Genomic DNA, 13,022 nt, shown 5'->3' with positions numbered 1-13,022 from the left:
CGAAATAGAGTTTGTTTTACAGTTCACATTTAGCTCTTTATCAAGCTGCTGGTGGGCGTATTCGCTTGCGAGACTTGCTGCAAGCCTATGTTTAACTATATGAGAGCCAATAAGGAATAAGAAAAATCTATATGTATTGAGGTTTGTGCATATTAATTATAGAATATTTTCATGAAAAAAGGATATTTCAAATTTGCAGATGATAACCGGTTTGCAGAATATACAAGTGGTTTAGTTAATTGTTCATGGTATACAGAGAAAGCTTGTTGTAAGAGAACAGAAGTTACTTCAGTTTTCTCTAAAATGGGTCCATTGTTTGCAGCATCAAAAACTTGTGCTAATATGATGAATTATTTGATGTGTTTTTTTTGTAGTCCTGATCAACATATTTGGTATAAACAGTATGTTATATTTTTTTTACTAGCCTTTTCAATTTTCTTTTGGATCAGAATTATGCTGATAATCAGTTATAAGGTTATGCTTCAATTCTTCAAGAAGTAAGCTATTATTATCTTCCATCGAAAGTTTCTAAAATTTCGAAGATGAAAATTTACTTACACAGGTTTTCATGCATATTATTTTAAATTAAAAAATGGATCCTACAGATGAAGTAAACTATTCTACAAAATACTAAACACTAATTTTCATTTCACATTATTTTATTGGCAGACGAGCAAGAGTTTGTTCTGATTTTTGTACTGATCTTTATGATGAATGTAAAGATGCTGAATTTAAAGGTGAAAAAATAGGTAAGAACACTGGGTTTAAACAATGTTATTTACATGTGTACAAAGGAAAAAAAACACATAAAAATAACACAAAATTTGCAATTTTTATCCAAAAAAAACCTTTTTTGTTTTTGTCCAATTGATCTGAAACTTTTGACTTCACTTCTGGTTCTAATGGAAATCGATTCTCATTTCCAGTTGAACTACTTCGGTGTAATAAATATAGCGCAACAAAACCTATACTGATCAGAAAAAAAATTAAGTAATATTTTGGCTGCCATATTGTTATGAGACACTTTTGTTAAACTCGAAATTGGATGTGCGTTTTGTTGATTTTGGAGCTGATCTTTGAATTTTGCTTTTGCTTTTTTGCAACTTTCAGTTGATGTTTTTTTTCTCATGACCTTGACCTTTGATGACTTTGACCTTCATTTGATTTTTAAACGCCCACACGTAAGTATGGTCGTATATTGTGGTTGCCCTTGTCGGTCTGTCTGTCGGTCTGTTCGTTCACATTTACCTTGTGCTCACTCTACAGACTACAATTCTCTATTGATTCTTTTGATCTTTTGTATGTGTGTCAATATCATTATGAAGATGTGCACTATTGAATTTGGTGATGATCCGATGATTTTCTCTAGAGATATCGCATAAAACTCTGATAACGCGTTGTTTTTTTTTTCAGTTTTTTGACTAGTGCTCACGCTACAGACTACAATTCTCTATTGATTCTTTTGATCTTTTGTATGTGTGTCAATATCATTATGAAGATGTGCACTATTGAATTTGGTGATGATCCGATGATTTTCTTGAGAGATGTCGCATAAAACTCTATAACGCGCTTCGTTTTTTTTTTTTTCACTTTTTTGACTCGTGCTCACTCTACAGACTACAATTCTCTATTGATTCTTTTGATCTTTTGTATGTGTGTCAACATCATTATGAAGATGTGCACTATTGAATTTGGTGATGATCCGATGATTTTCTTGAGAGATATCGCATAAAACTCTGACATCACGCCTCTAGAAGGCAAATATTCAATCTTCAGGATTGAATAATAAAACCAAGTTTTGTCAAAATCCAGAAAGAAGCATGCCTTTTAGTGTTTAAGAGCTAAATTTGAAAGTGGTTTCAAGAACAAGGGGAATAACTCATACTAAATAATTTTCAATTCTTCTAATTTTCAATAGGGTTCATCCTTGGGTGATTACGAACATTCACACCAAGTTTCATCAAAGTGATTATGTGCTAAAAATTGAACGCGTTTTCAATAGCAAGGGCAATAACTCATACTAAATATTTTTCGATTTATCTGATTTTCAATAGGGTTTATCCTTGGGTGATAACAAACACTCATGCCAAGTTTCGTCAAAATCCGTCAAGAATTGTCCCTTCTAGAGCGTTTACAAGCTAAAATTTTAACGCGTTTTCAAGAACAAGGGCAATAACTCATACTAAATATTTTTCAATTTTTCTGTTTTTCAATACGGTTTATCCATGGGTGATAACCAACACTCATGCCAATTTTCGTCAAAATCCGTCAAGAATTGTGCCTTCTAGAGTGTTTACAAGCTAAAATTGAACGTGTTTTCAAGAACAAGGGCAATAACTCATACAAAATATTTTTCAATTATTCTGATTTTCGATAGGGTTTATCCTTGGGGGATAACAAACACTCATACCAAGTTTCAACTAAATCCGTCATGAATTGCACCTTCTAGAGTGTTTACGAGCGTTTCAAGAACAATGGCAATAACTCATAGTAAATTTTTCGATTCGTCTGATTTTCAATAGGGTTCATCCTTGGGTGATTACAAACAACCATACCAAGTTTCGTCGAAATCAGTCGAGAATTGTGCCTTGTAGAGTGTTTACGAGAAATTGCGGACGGACGGACCGACGGAAGTAGGTGACGGCAATATACACCCCCCATTTCATGTGGGCGTATAAAAATCATCGGATCATCGCCAAATTCAATAGTGCACATCTTCATATTGATATTGACACAAATGCAAACAATCAAAAGAATCCTTGGAGAATTGTAGCCTGTAGAGTGAGCACGAGCAAAATAAGTGAAAAAAACAAACGCGATATCAGAGTTTTATGCAATATCTCTGAAGAAAATCATCGGATCATCACCAAATTCAATAATACAAAAGATCAAAAGAATCAATAGAGAATTGTAGTCTGTAGAGTGAGCACGAGGTGAATGTGAACAACCACAATATACGCACATACTTATGTGTGGGCGTATAAAAAAAGGAACCAAATTAGAATTTCCATATTTTCAATTTTTGACATTCACCTTTGTTGACCTTTGATTTTGTAGGATCAAAGGTCATTGATCTTGGTTATCTATTTATACTTTCATATTTGATGTCCGAAGTCAACTTCCCCTTTTATACCATTTGTATTTTAAAGTTTTATGGCTGATATCTTGTGACATTGACCTTTGTTAACCTTCTCACAAGGTCAAAGGTCAATGACCTTGGCCATCTACTAATACTTTCATAATAGGGATTCTGACGTTGAGCTTGGTGAATGTATATTTTAAGATCTATATGATGTAGAAGCTTGATATTTGGAACACAACTAGACATTTTAAATATAAATTCAACTATGATAAAAAAAAGTTGAGGTGGGCGTGGCACATTCGGGTTAAATTATGTATTTTTACATTTTATGAAAAGGTGCATGAGTTGCATAAATTACATTAATTTTGTTCTAAAAAGGAGCTTTTCACACAATTTCCCAGTCTCTTTGGCCAGTTTGTGTTAAAATCTCATTTGTTTCAGCTTTGTAGTTCACCAAATGGAACAGGGTTTAGAAATTTCATATTTTTAATTTTTGATCGTGATCTTTTTTGACCTCCACTTTTGTAGGATCTAAGGTCATTAGCCTTTGTTTTTGTATTTGTGCTTTCATATTTGATGTCAAATGTAAGCTTCTAGATTTATAGCTGTATGCATTTTGAAAATTTGATGAGTTATATCTTGTGATATTGACCTTTTTAAAGGTCATTGACTTTGGCTATTTGCTGATACTTTCATTTCTGATGTCTACTTCTGGTTGCACAACCTTCCAAAGACAGACACCTAGAAGGTATATTTTTTAAGAGTTTCTTGCCACATTAGAAAAATCCCACTCAGTACCACGTGTGGCTTTTGTTGTTTATTATTTCTGACATCTGCACAAGGAGGTATCTTATCTATCCCGACTATTTTGATGTAATTATATTGTCTCTTTTTAGGAAGTAATTATGAGAATGGTTCTATGTTTTGTGAAGCTCAAGATTTTAGTGTAGCTGATAGTGGCTGTTTTAAATTTGATCCTAAAGTTTTTGATGGAGCTGTTCAACATTTGAATTATTTTCTCCCGTTTGTGACTAGTCTGATTATGATAGTATCTGTATTAATCATATAGTTGATGTGATATAATAATTTTTTTTTACTCAGTCAAAATCCTGTAGATAGAATTGAGGAATAGATAGTTAGTGGAATTGTATATGAAAAACAGTATAGTTATGAGCTCTGGCAGGTGCTAGGTTAGCAGTGAAAAAAAGTATACATAATAGCAGGATGATATAGTCACAACAAAATTTCTGTTATATAATGAGGTTTTTTCCCCAAATAGAACAGAACAGAATTAAAATTTTAAACATCGAATAAGAGGTTAAATGATGTGGCAATACAGTATTATTTGTAGAATTTTATTTTATTTTATACTCAATGTTTCATTTCATCATTACATGTCTCGATTGCTTTGTTATGATGTATTACAATTTATTGAATCTAGATAAAACTTGTAACGTTGTAAACTCAAACATTCAGTTTTAATTTCATTCTTTTATTTATACATCAATGAGTTTGTATCTTCTAATAGATAATAATCTTGCTTTATCTGATAAGTATTTCTTTGTATCCAATGATCATTTTGAACGAATTATAGAGATTGTAAATAGGTTGTCTGCAATTCCATTAGAAGAAAGTGTTTAATGATGTCAGTAATCGCTAAGGGCATTATGTGAAGAGGCATATTTTGAGATAAGTGACATCATAAAACACTTGGTTTTAGTGGAATTGCAGGAACCACAGACATCTGATTGAAAATTAGAATTTTGCAAATTGATTCTATCAGTGTCTCCTATAAAAATTTAGAAAACCTTTTTACAATCCTTTTAAAAATACTATATAAAGCTTTAATCATACTTAATTAATGACATTCATGGTGTCACCAAATTTTAGGCTCATGGTTTTTAAAAAATGGTTATAATCAGACTTTTAACATTTATAATCTACAGAAAGATTTTTTTGAGAGTCCTTACACTTCGTGTTTTTACGGATTTTAGTCCCAGTTTGTTATTTATTGTCAATTCTTTTTTTCTTTTTTTTCAAAATTTACACACCTGTCTGTACTTAGACTGCAGTAAACCTTTAACTTTCCTAATCCTTCTGTTGCGGTAACATGTTACATAAATATAAATTAGAACATTTTTGCAAAACTGGAAGTGCCACAGTTCAACATGTCATGTATTTGGGTCGATTTTCTTCTAGTTTTCATTTTTGGAATCTACATACAATATCTAATATTATAGCAGTTGAATAATTTCCTTTGTAATTGATAAATGTCAACGAAATTAAGCTGATTGGTAGACATCGAAATTCTACAGCTGATTTTTTATACACCCACATGAAATGGGGGAAGTATATATTGCCGTCACCCATGTCTGTCCGTCCACAATTGCTCGTAAACACTCTACAAGACACAATTCTTGACGGATTTTGACAAAACTTGGTATGAGTATTCGTAATCACCCAAGGATAAACCCTATTGAATATCAGAAGAATCGAAAAATATTTAGTACATGTTATTGCCGTCATTCTTGAAAACGCGTTCAATTTTTAGCTATAGAAGGCACAAGTCTTGACGGATTTTGACGAAACTTGGTGTGAGTGTTTGTAATCACCCAAGGATGAACCCTATTGAATATCAGAAGAATCGAAAAATATTTAGTACATGTTATTGCCGTCATTCTTGAAAACGCGTTCAATTTTTAGCTATAGAAGGCACAAGTCTTGACGGATTTTGACGGAACTCGGTGCGAGTGTTTGTAATCACCCAAGGATGAACCCTATTGAAAATCAGAAGAATCTAAAAATATTTAGTATGAGTTATTGCTCGTAAACACTCTAGAAGGCATAAATGACGGAACTTGGCATGAGTGTTTATTATAACCCAAGGATGAACCCTATTGAAAAATCAAAAAATATTTAGTATCAGTTACGTGTTCAATTTTTAGCTTGTAAACATTCCAGAAGGCTCAATTCTTTACAGATTTTGACAAAACTGGGTGAAATTGTTTATTATCAATCATGGATGAAACCTATCTAAAATCATTTTTCATAGAAGTTATTGACCTCATTCTTGAAAACGCTTTCAAATTTTAAGGCATGATTCTTGCCGGATTCTGACAAAACTTGGTTTTATTATTCGGTACCGCGCTGAAGATTGAATATTTGCCTTCTAGAGTTTTCACGAGCTAAAGATTGAACACGTTTTCAAGAACAAGGGCAATAACTCATACTCAATATTATTCAGTATCGCCCTAAAGAGTTCAAAAGAAGTGTATGACTGAAGGTTGAATATTTCATATTGGTGATTGTTACTGTACTGCTAAATATTTTTATTCAAAACCAAAGCTGCCAGTGGGCGTATATTACCTTGCCTGGCAAGCTATCTAGACTGAAAGTTATACTTGATATGAACAACTTTTGTAAAACTCAAAATGGGGCCTCAGAGTTGAATTTGGGCATGCATAATTTTGATGTGTATGTAATCTGTACACATTTGCTTACAAAAACTAGGAAGCCGTTTTTTATACGCCCACATTTAAGATGGGCGTATATTGTAATCACCCCGTCGGTCCGTCCATCCGACATTTGGCTCGTGCTGCCTCTACAGGCTACAGTTCTTTATGGATTCTTTTGATTTTTATTTTGTATGTCAATATCATTATGAAGATGATCCCTATTGATTTTCGCGATGATCGGATAATTTTTCACCGAAATATCGTGTCTGACCTGACGTTTTACTCTATTAGCTATATTGTGCAACTCGTGCTCACTCTACAGGCTACAATTCTTTACAGATTCTTTTGATTTTTATTTTGCATGTCAATGTCATTATGAAGATGATCCCTATTGATTTTCCTGATGATCGGATAATTTTTCACCGAAATATCGCGTCTGACCTGACGTTTTACTCTATTAGCTATATTGTGCAACTCGTGCTCACTCTACAGGCTACAATTGTTTACAGATTCTTTTGATTTTTATTTTGTATGTCAATGTCATTATGAAGATGATCCCTATCGATTTTCGCGATGATCGGATAATATTTCACCGAAATATCGTGTCTGACCTGACATTTTACTCTATTAGCTATATTGTGCAACTCGTGCTCACTCTACAGGCTACAATTGTTTACAGATTCTTTTGATTTTTATTTTGTATGTCAATGTCATTATGAAGATGATCCCTATCGATTTTCGTGATGATCGGATAATATTTCTCCGAAATATCGTGTCTGACTTGACGTTTCACTCTATTAGCTATATTGTGCAACCCTGTAGTCACTAAAGACTATTTAATCATTTAGCCTGGCAAGCTATCTTTCAATTTTGCTTTTGCTCTTTTGCAACTTCCAGTTGAAGTTTTTTTTTTAAGTTTTGCAATTTTTATCTCCTGACCTTGGCCTTTATAAAGGGAATCTCTTAAAAGTCTCTTACAATTTGCCACATTAGCAAAGTCCCACTCTGTACCACGTGTTTATTTTATTGTTTTGTTTATATTTTTTATGAATGTGCAATATTTAACATGCTTTAATTTAATAAATATTAGATATATAAAAGTGTGAAACCTTTAAGAAAATTGAATATAGAATTATACTTAATATTGTACATGTATCACTAACTAAAATCCAGTTCCACCTAATACATTTTTGTGCATTGAAATGTAAGCTGAAGTTTTAGATTGATTTTTATACAACCGCATGAAAGGGGTGGGTCGTCTGTCCGTCCGTCCGAAACTTGGTGAGTGTTTGTAATCACCCAAGGATGAACCTTATTGAAAATCAGAAAAATCAAAAAATAATCAGTATGAGTTATTGCCCTTGTTCTTGAAAATGCGTTCTATTTTAGCTTGTAAACACTCTAGAAGGTTCAATTATGATTGAATGAAAAGGATCTATCCTTAAATTGTCTTTCTCTCTGTATTTTGACGAAACTTGATGTGAATGTTTGTTATCACCCAAGGATGAAAACAGAAAAATCAAAAATATTTAGTATGAGTTATCGAAAAGTTTCAGAAGCCATAATTCTTGACAGATTTAGTCGAAACTTGGTGTGAGTGTTTATAATCATCCAACCCTATTAAAAATCAGAGAAATCAAAAAATATTTAATACGAGTTATTGCCCTTGTTTTTGAAAATGCTTTCAATTTTGAGCTGATAAACACTGAAAATCTTATCAGATTTTTAACAAAACTTGGTAATATTATTCAGTATTGCCTCAAAAAGTGAAAAGAAGTGTATGACATGTAGGCCTATTTGATAGAAATTGAAGATTGCCAATTTCAACCTGTGATCCTGAACAGTCAAAATGCTATAGGTCCTTTAGTTTACAATAATAGATTTGTATTAGTTTTTCCTTTCCTGACCTCTTTTGGTCAGTGATGCAGGTAATAGTGGCTGACATGGAAAAAGCGTCTAGTCGTTAGGATGGGACAATAAACTGAGGCCTCGTGCACATTAAAGATCCCTCTACAGTTGGAAATCGAAAAAGAGCAGGCTTATGCCGCTGTCCTGGCAAAATTTCCCTCATCACACCCTGCATGGCGTTGCCCGTCTTCATTTGCCCACATGGTGAAGAAAAGTGGGGCGTAAAACTCCAATCATTTCATTTTTTACTATCTTGGAGCTCATATTCCATATAAGACATGATACATTTGGTTATATACCTCATTACTCGTGGTTGTAGACAAGCTAACTCGGTTTGTTAAAGCGAGTTAACTAATCACCGTTGACTTGGAGTCTTGGGTGTATGTTTTCTTGTGACTTTGAAGAGACAACAGTTTTGCTGTCACAGTCCAATTTAAAGTGTTCAGAGTTGTCTCTAACATTGCCAGTCTCACAAAAAATGGTCCGAATTGTCTTTCAAAAGTGCCATTTGTCTTTGAAATTTGGTCGAGTTGTTCTTATTTCAAAACTAATAGGGGATATAAAAGAGGAATCAGGACAACTCGGACCAAAACAAACTCGGCCCACTTTTTTTATCAAAAATTTTCACGACAAACTTTTTATCCAAAAACTCGACCCATTCTTCATTACAAGCTCGGTCCACTTTTTTTTTTGACTGGGAATATAGTCTATGCTCGGGCCAAGTTTTAAACAAATTATTGGAGTAAGGTCTCCGTCACACGTCAGTACGTCAGTAAACACGTCAGAATTGAATTATTGACTAATATTTACGCTTTAAACCTTACTTTTTAATTTTAATGTAATTATCTTTCACTAGGTTACTCTAGTCTAACTCTAAGTTTGTCGTAAAGAAATAATCACTATTTGGTCCAATTCTCGTAAAAGAAATGGGTTCACTAACAGAGATCTTTTAGGATGTATTTCGAGTTCAATAATAAATATTATTGGTCCAATGACGTCTAAAAACATTATTATAGTGTATAGGATGTCTATAATGGTGTAGACGTTATAATTTGCAAGGGGCATTTTGCATTTACCATAACGGAAGTGGCGCGAGTAACTTCCTGTAGATATCCAAAATGGCGGATAAATCAAAGTATTATTGAAGGATTTGAATTACGCCTAAATCTACTTACATAAACTTTGTTTTCATAAACTTATTAACTTTTACTAACTTTGTGTGATAAAAAGCGAACAATTCGAAGATTTTCATTAAATGGTAAATTAGATGAATTATAGATCTATCGATACCATGTTTAAAACAAAAGAAAATCTTTATGACGAGATCGACACGTCGTATCATCGTCATCGTTCGATTTCCAAGAGAAGTGATAGATCTACCACTAGGTCTCATGAAACCACAAGTCCAATATTTGACCGATCTGACTCATTTCATAAATTCCAGAGATACAGTCATCCTGAGAAGAAATATAATGGTAGTTGTAGAACAAGTGATAAAAACTCAAATATGGACATATTTTCTTTGCAGCCTGACCGAGAAAAGGACAAAAAATATGAAGACCTTGAAAGTTTAAACATTATCACGAAGACACAATCAAACTCACAACACTCAAAATCAGAGTTCTCTCGTGATAAAAGAAGAAATTCACCTTGCTTCAAAGGTAAATCTTTCATCAGGTGGCCTTCTGATTCTGAATCAAATTCTAGTTGTGATGAAGATGAAACTGTTCCCTTGTCTAAAATTGCTGCCAGTAGGCCTAAAGGTTCTGTAAGTGATGAGAAATATTTAGAGAAACTGTACCCATCAAGGCGACATTTAAAGGAAGATATTAAACGAAAGAAATTAAATGGTTTTGACACAAACATAACAAATATAGTTAAATTATCAAGAGCAGGAAACCAATCGCAAAGTAAGCCTTCCAGAATTTCAAAGACTAAAAATTTAGATGTGGTTAATTTCGCTTGTGATGACAAAATGAATGGAAAACATTTTGCTCAATGTGCCAGTGCTGACATTCATGGTTTTCAAAAGTCTTTTCCCAGCACCCTAGAAACTAAACTGACCACACCTAAAAAGGATTCTGGTGATTCTATGAAGAAATTGTTGCCAGTAACACCAGATTTATTTGATTCATCTTTATCTCCATCAGGGTTTAAATTCAACAAGGTCACAACACCAGAAACCCCTTTTCATTCTTTCAAGTGTGACAATACCGGTACATCTATTTCTAAGGTGAAGATTACAGTCCCTGATTCACCAGACATTGTATATCTTGGAGCTTCTGGTCCACAGTTCTCCATGAATTCCCCCTCTTCTAGAAGAAAGCGAGCAGGAGTTTCTGTTAAAAAACACCACAGAAAAAAACAAAAAATCAATGAAACACAATCTGAAGATGATATTCTACAGTTAGTTGAACAAATCGATAAGGATGAAGACTATGCTAAAAAACTTCAAGAAGAAATGGATAAAGAATTTGCATTTTCTCTTGCCCAGGGTGAAACAGTTCATCAGTTTCCTGTTCCTCAATTGCCTTCACCAGTATTACCACCATATTACAATGGACACAGTAACGCTTTTCATCAACAGCATAGTTGGCAAACACAAACATCCCTTCATAGTCATAACAGAGTATCACATTTTCATAGAAGAGGAATGCCAAATGAGATTGATATTGAAAATCATTTATTAGCTTTACTGGAAGAAACTCCTCCCAGACGAGGACCAAGAGGAAGAAGAGGAGGAAGAAGACAGCCTCGTTCTAGATATGGTGCCATGATCCAGTCACCAATTGGTGATGGAAATGACTATGATGTATTGTTACAGTTAGCAGAGCGGATGGGGGATGTGCAACAAAAAGGTATCAACAATAACCAAATTAATAGATTACCTATAAAGAAATTTAAAAAATATGATAAGAATAATTCTGTTGATGAGGAATGTTCTATTTGTATGTGTGAATATGAAGATAATGATTGTTTGAGGATTTTGCCATGTTTTCATTGTTTTCATTCTGGGTGTGTTGATAAGTGGTTAACAAACAATGCTTCCTGTCCAGTATGTAGAGTCGATATTGAACTAGACTAGGAAATGGAAAAATTACTTTCCTGACTCCTATGACAATTAATTTGAATTAGTGATGTTTTATTCATTTTTAATGTAAAGGATTTTTTTTTTAAAAGTGCCACTATCAAGAGTGACAAAAGTATTAATATTGTCATATTGATGCATAATTACTTAATATATTAACATAAAACCTGAAAGGGCTTACATTGATATTTATATATCTAGATTTCTATCATTATATCTTAAAATTTGTTTTTCATTGTACACTGTATGATGTAATCTTACCCTACTCTCTGGCCACATCAAGTTCTAAATCACATTTTGGCTATCATTTGTCGTATGAATTGAAATATTAATCTCCAAATATTGCTGAGAGTCTTCGATTGTCTTCGGTTGATGAAAATGCCAACCATGGAAAACAAAATTATTTGAAACTATGATTTTACAGAGGGAGGTTTTCAGTTCAAAATGTGTGTCATTTTCACATGAAATTTCTTGGAGAGAAGTGTGTTCAAGCCAAAAATTTTCAAAACTTATATTTTCTTGGACACAAAGGCATTCTAAGACAATTGGTATGCACTTGAAAATCATATTTTTAATATTTGCGACACGAGAAAAAATTCAATTTAGATTTGGTCAGAGAGTAGAAGTTAAATGGTTGACAATGATAATGATTTTATTTCTGTCTCAATCTTATAATACGGTACGAAACAATTTGTTCCTCAACCGATCTCTTTCTTGTTCAACACATTTGTGTAGGCTCTGTGATCTCTGGGAGTTTATTCTAAAGTAGCCATTAGTTAAGTTAATTAATGAGTTAAAGAGTCACATGGCCACAATAAGACTGGCAGAATCTAAGAGTTGAACTAGTATGGCAACTGATGTCTCTGATCTTTGAATGGCATTTAGTAAAGGTGTTGGATATAATGAAAAAATTCTTATGGATTACAATTACTAACTTTATTCATTGCTTGATAAAGACCAGAGAACACTGGTCGAAACGTCGCTCAAATAAAGTTAGTAATTGTAATCCATAAGAATTTTTTCATTATAACTGTTGTCTCTTTGGGAAAATGTTATCGATCATCACTGAAAATTGAATAATTGCAGTTACTATCAGTTGCCATTGTTTTGCTTTCGAGCAAAAAGTGACTCCAATCATGGTCACAGGATAATTTGGTCACAGTAATGTAGCCATATGGTAATATAGCTTGCCAGGCAAGGTAATATACGCCTACTGGCAGCTTTGATTTTGAATAAAAATATCTGGCAGTACAGTAACAATTACCAGTATGAAATATCCAACCTTCAGTCATACACTTCTTTTGAACTCCTTAGAGCGATACTGAATAATATTGAGTATGAGTTATTGCCCTTGTTCTTGATAACAAGTTCAATTTTTAGCTCATGAAAACTCTGGAAGACAAATATTCAATCTTCAGCGTGGAAATGAATAATATAACCAAGTTTTGGCAAAATCCAGCAAGAATCATGCTTTTTAGTGTTAAGAGCT

At 33.3% G+C, this 13,022-nt stretch overlaps 2 protein-coding genes across 2 annotated transcripts; both read left to right on the top strand.

Annotated features, from left to right (window-relative positions):
* Nucleotides 1–303: 303 nt before the first annotated feature.
* On the top strand, nt 304–4,151 carry LOTGIDRAFT_158471 (hypothetical protein; the record flags this gene model as incomplete). The annotated part of the gene is made up of 3 exons (XM_009051627.1): nt 304–401; nt 670–749; nt 3,979–4,151. 3 exons carry the CDS (start codon nt 304–306, stop codon nt 4,149–4,151), a joined length of 351 nt encoding a protein of 116 aa, XP_009049875.1.
* A 7,100-nt stretch (nt 4,152–11,251) lies between these two features.
* LOTGIDRAFT_88425 (hypothetical protein) lies at nt 11,252–11,521 on the top strand (the record flags this gene model as incomplete). The annotated part of the gene is made up of 1 exon (XM_009051517.1): nt 11,252–11,521. A coding segment is annotated over one exon (270 nt), but the record flags the coding sequence as incomplete, so codon positions are not given.
* Between the last annotated feature and the right edge of the window lie 1,501 nt (nt 11,522–13,022).

The sequence above is a fragment of the Lottia gigantea genome (genome assembly GCF_000327385.1).
Source record: "Lottia gigantea unplaced genomic scaffold LOTGIsca_17, whole genome shotgun sequence".
Taxonomy (NCBI): domain Eukaryota; kingdom Metazoa; phylum Mollusca; class Gastropoda; family Lottiidae; genus Lottia; species Lottia gigantea.
The sequence above is the reverse complement of the archived record's forward strand: the minus strand, read 5'-3'. Positions and strand labels throughout refer to the sequence as shown.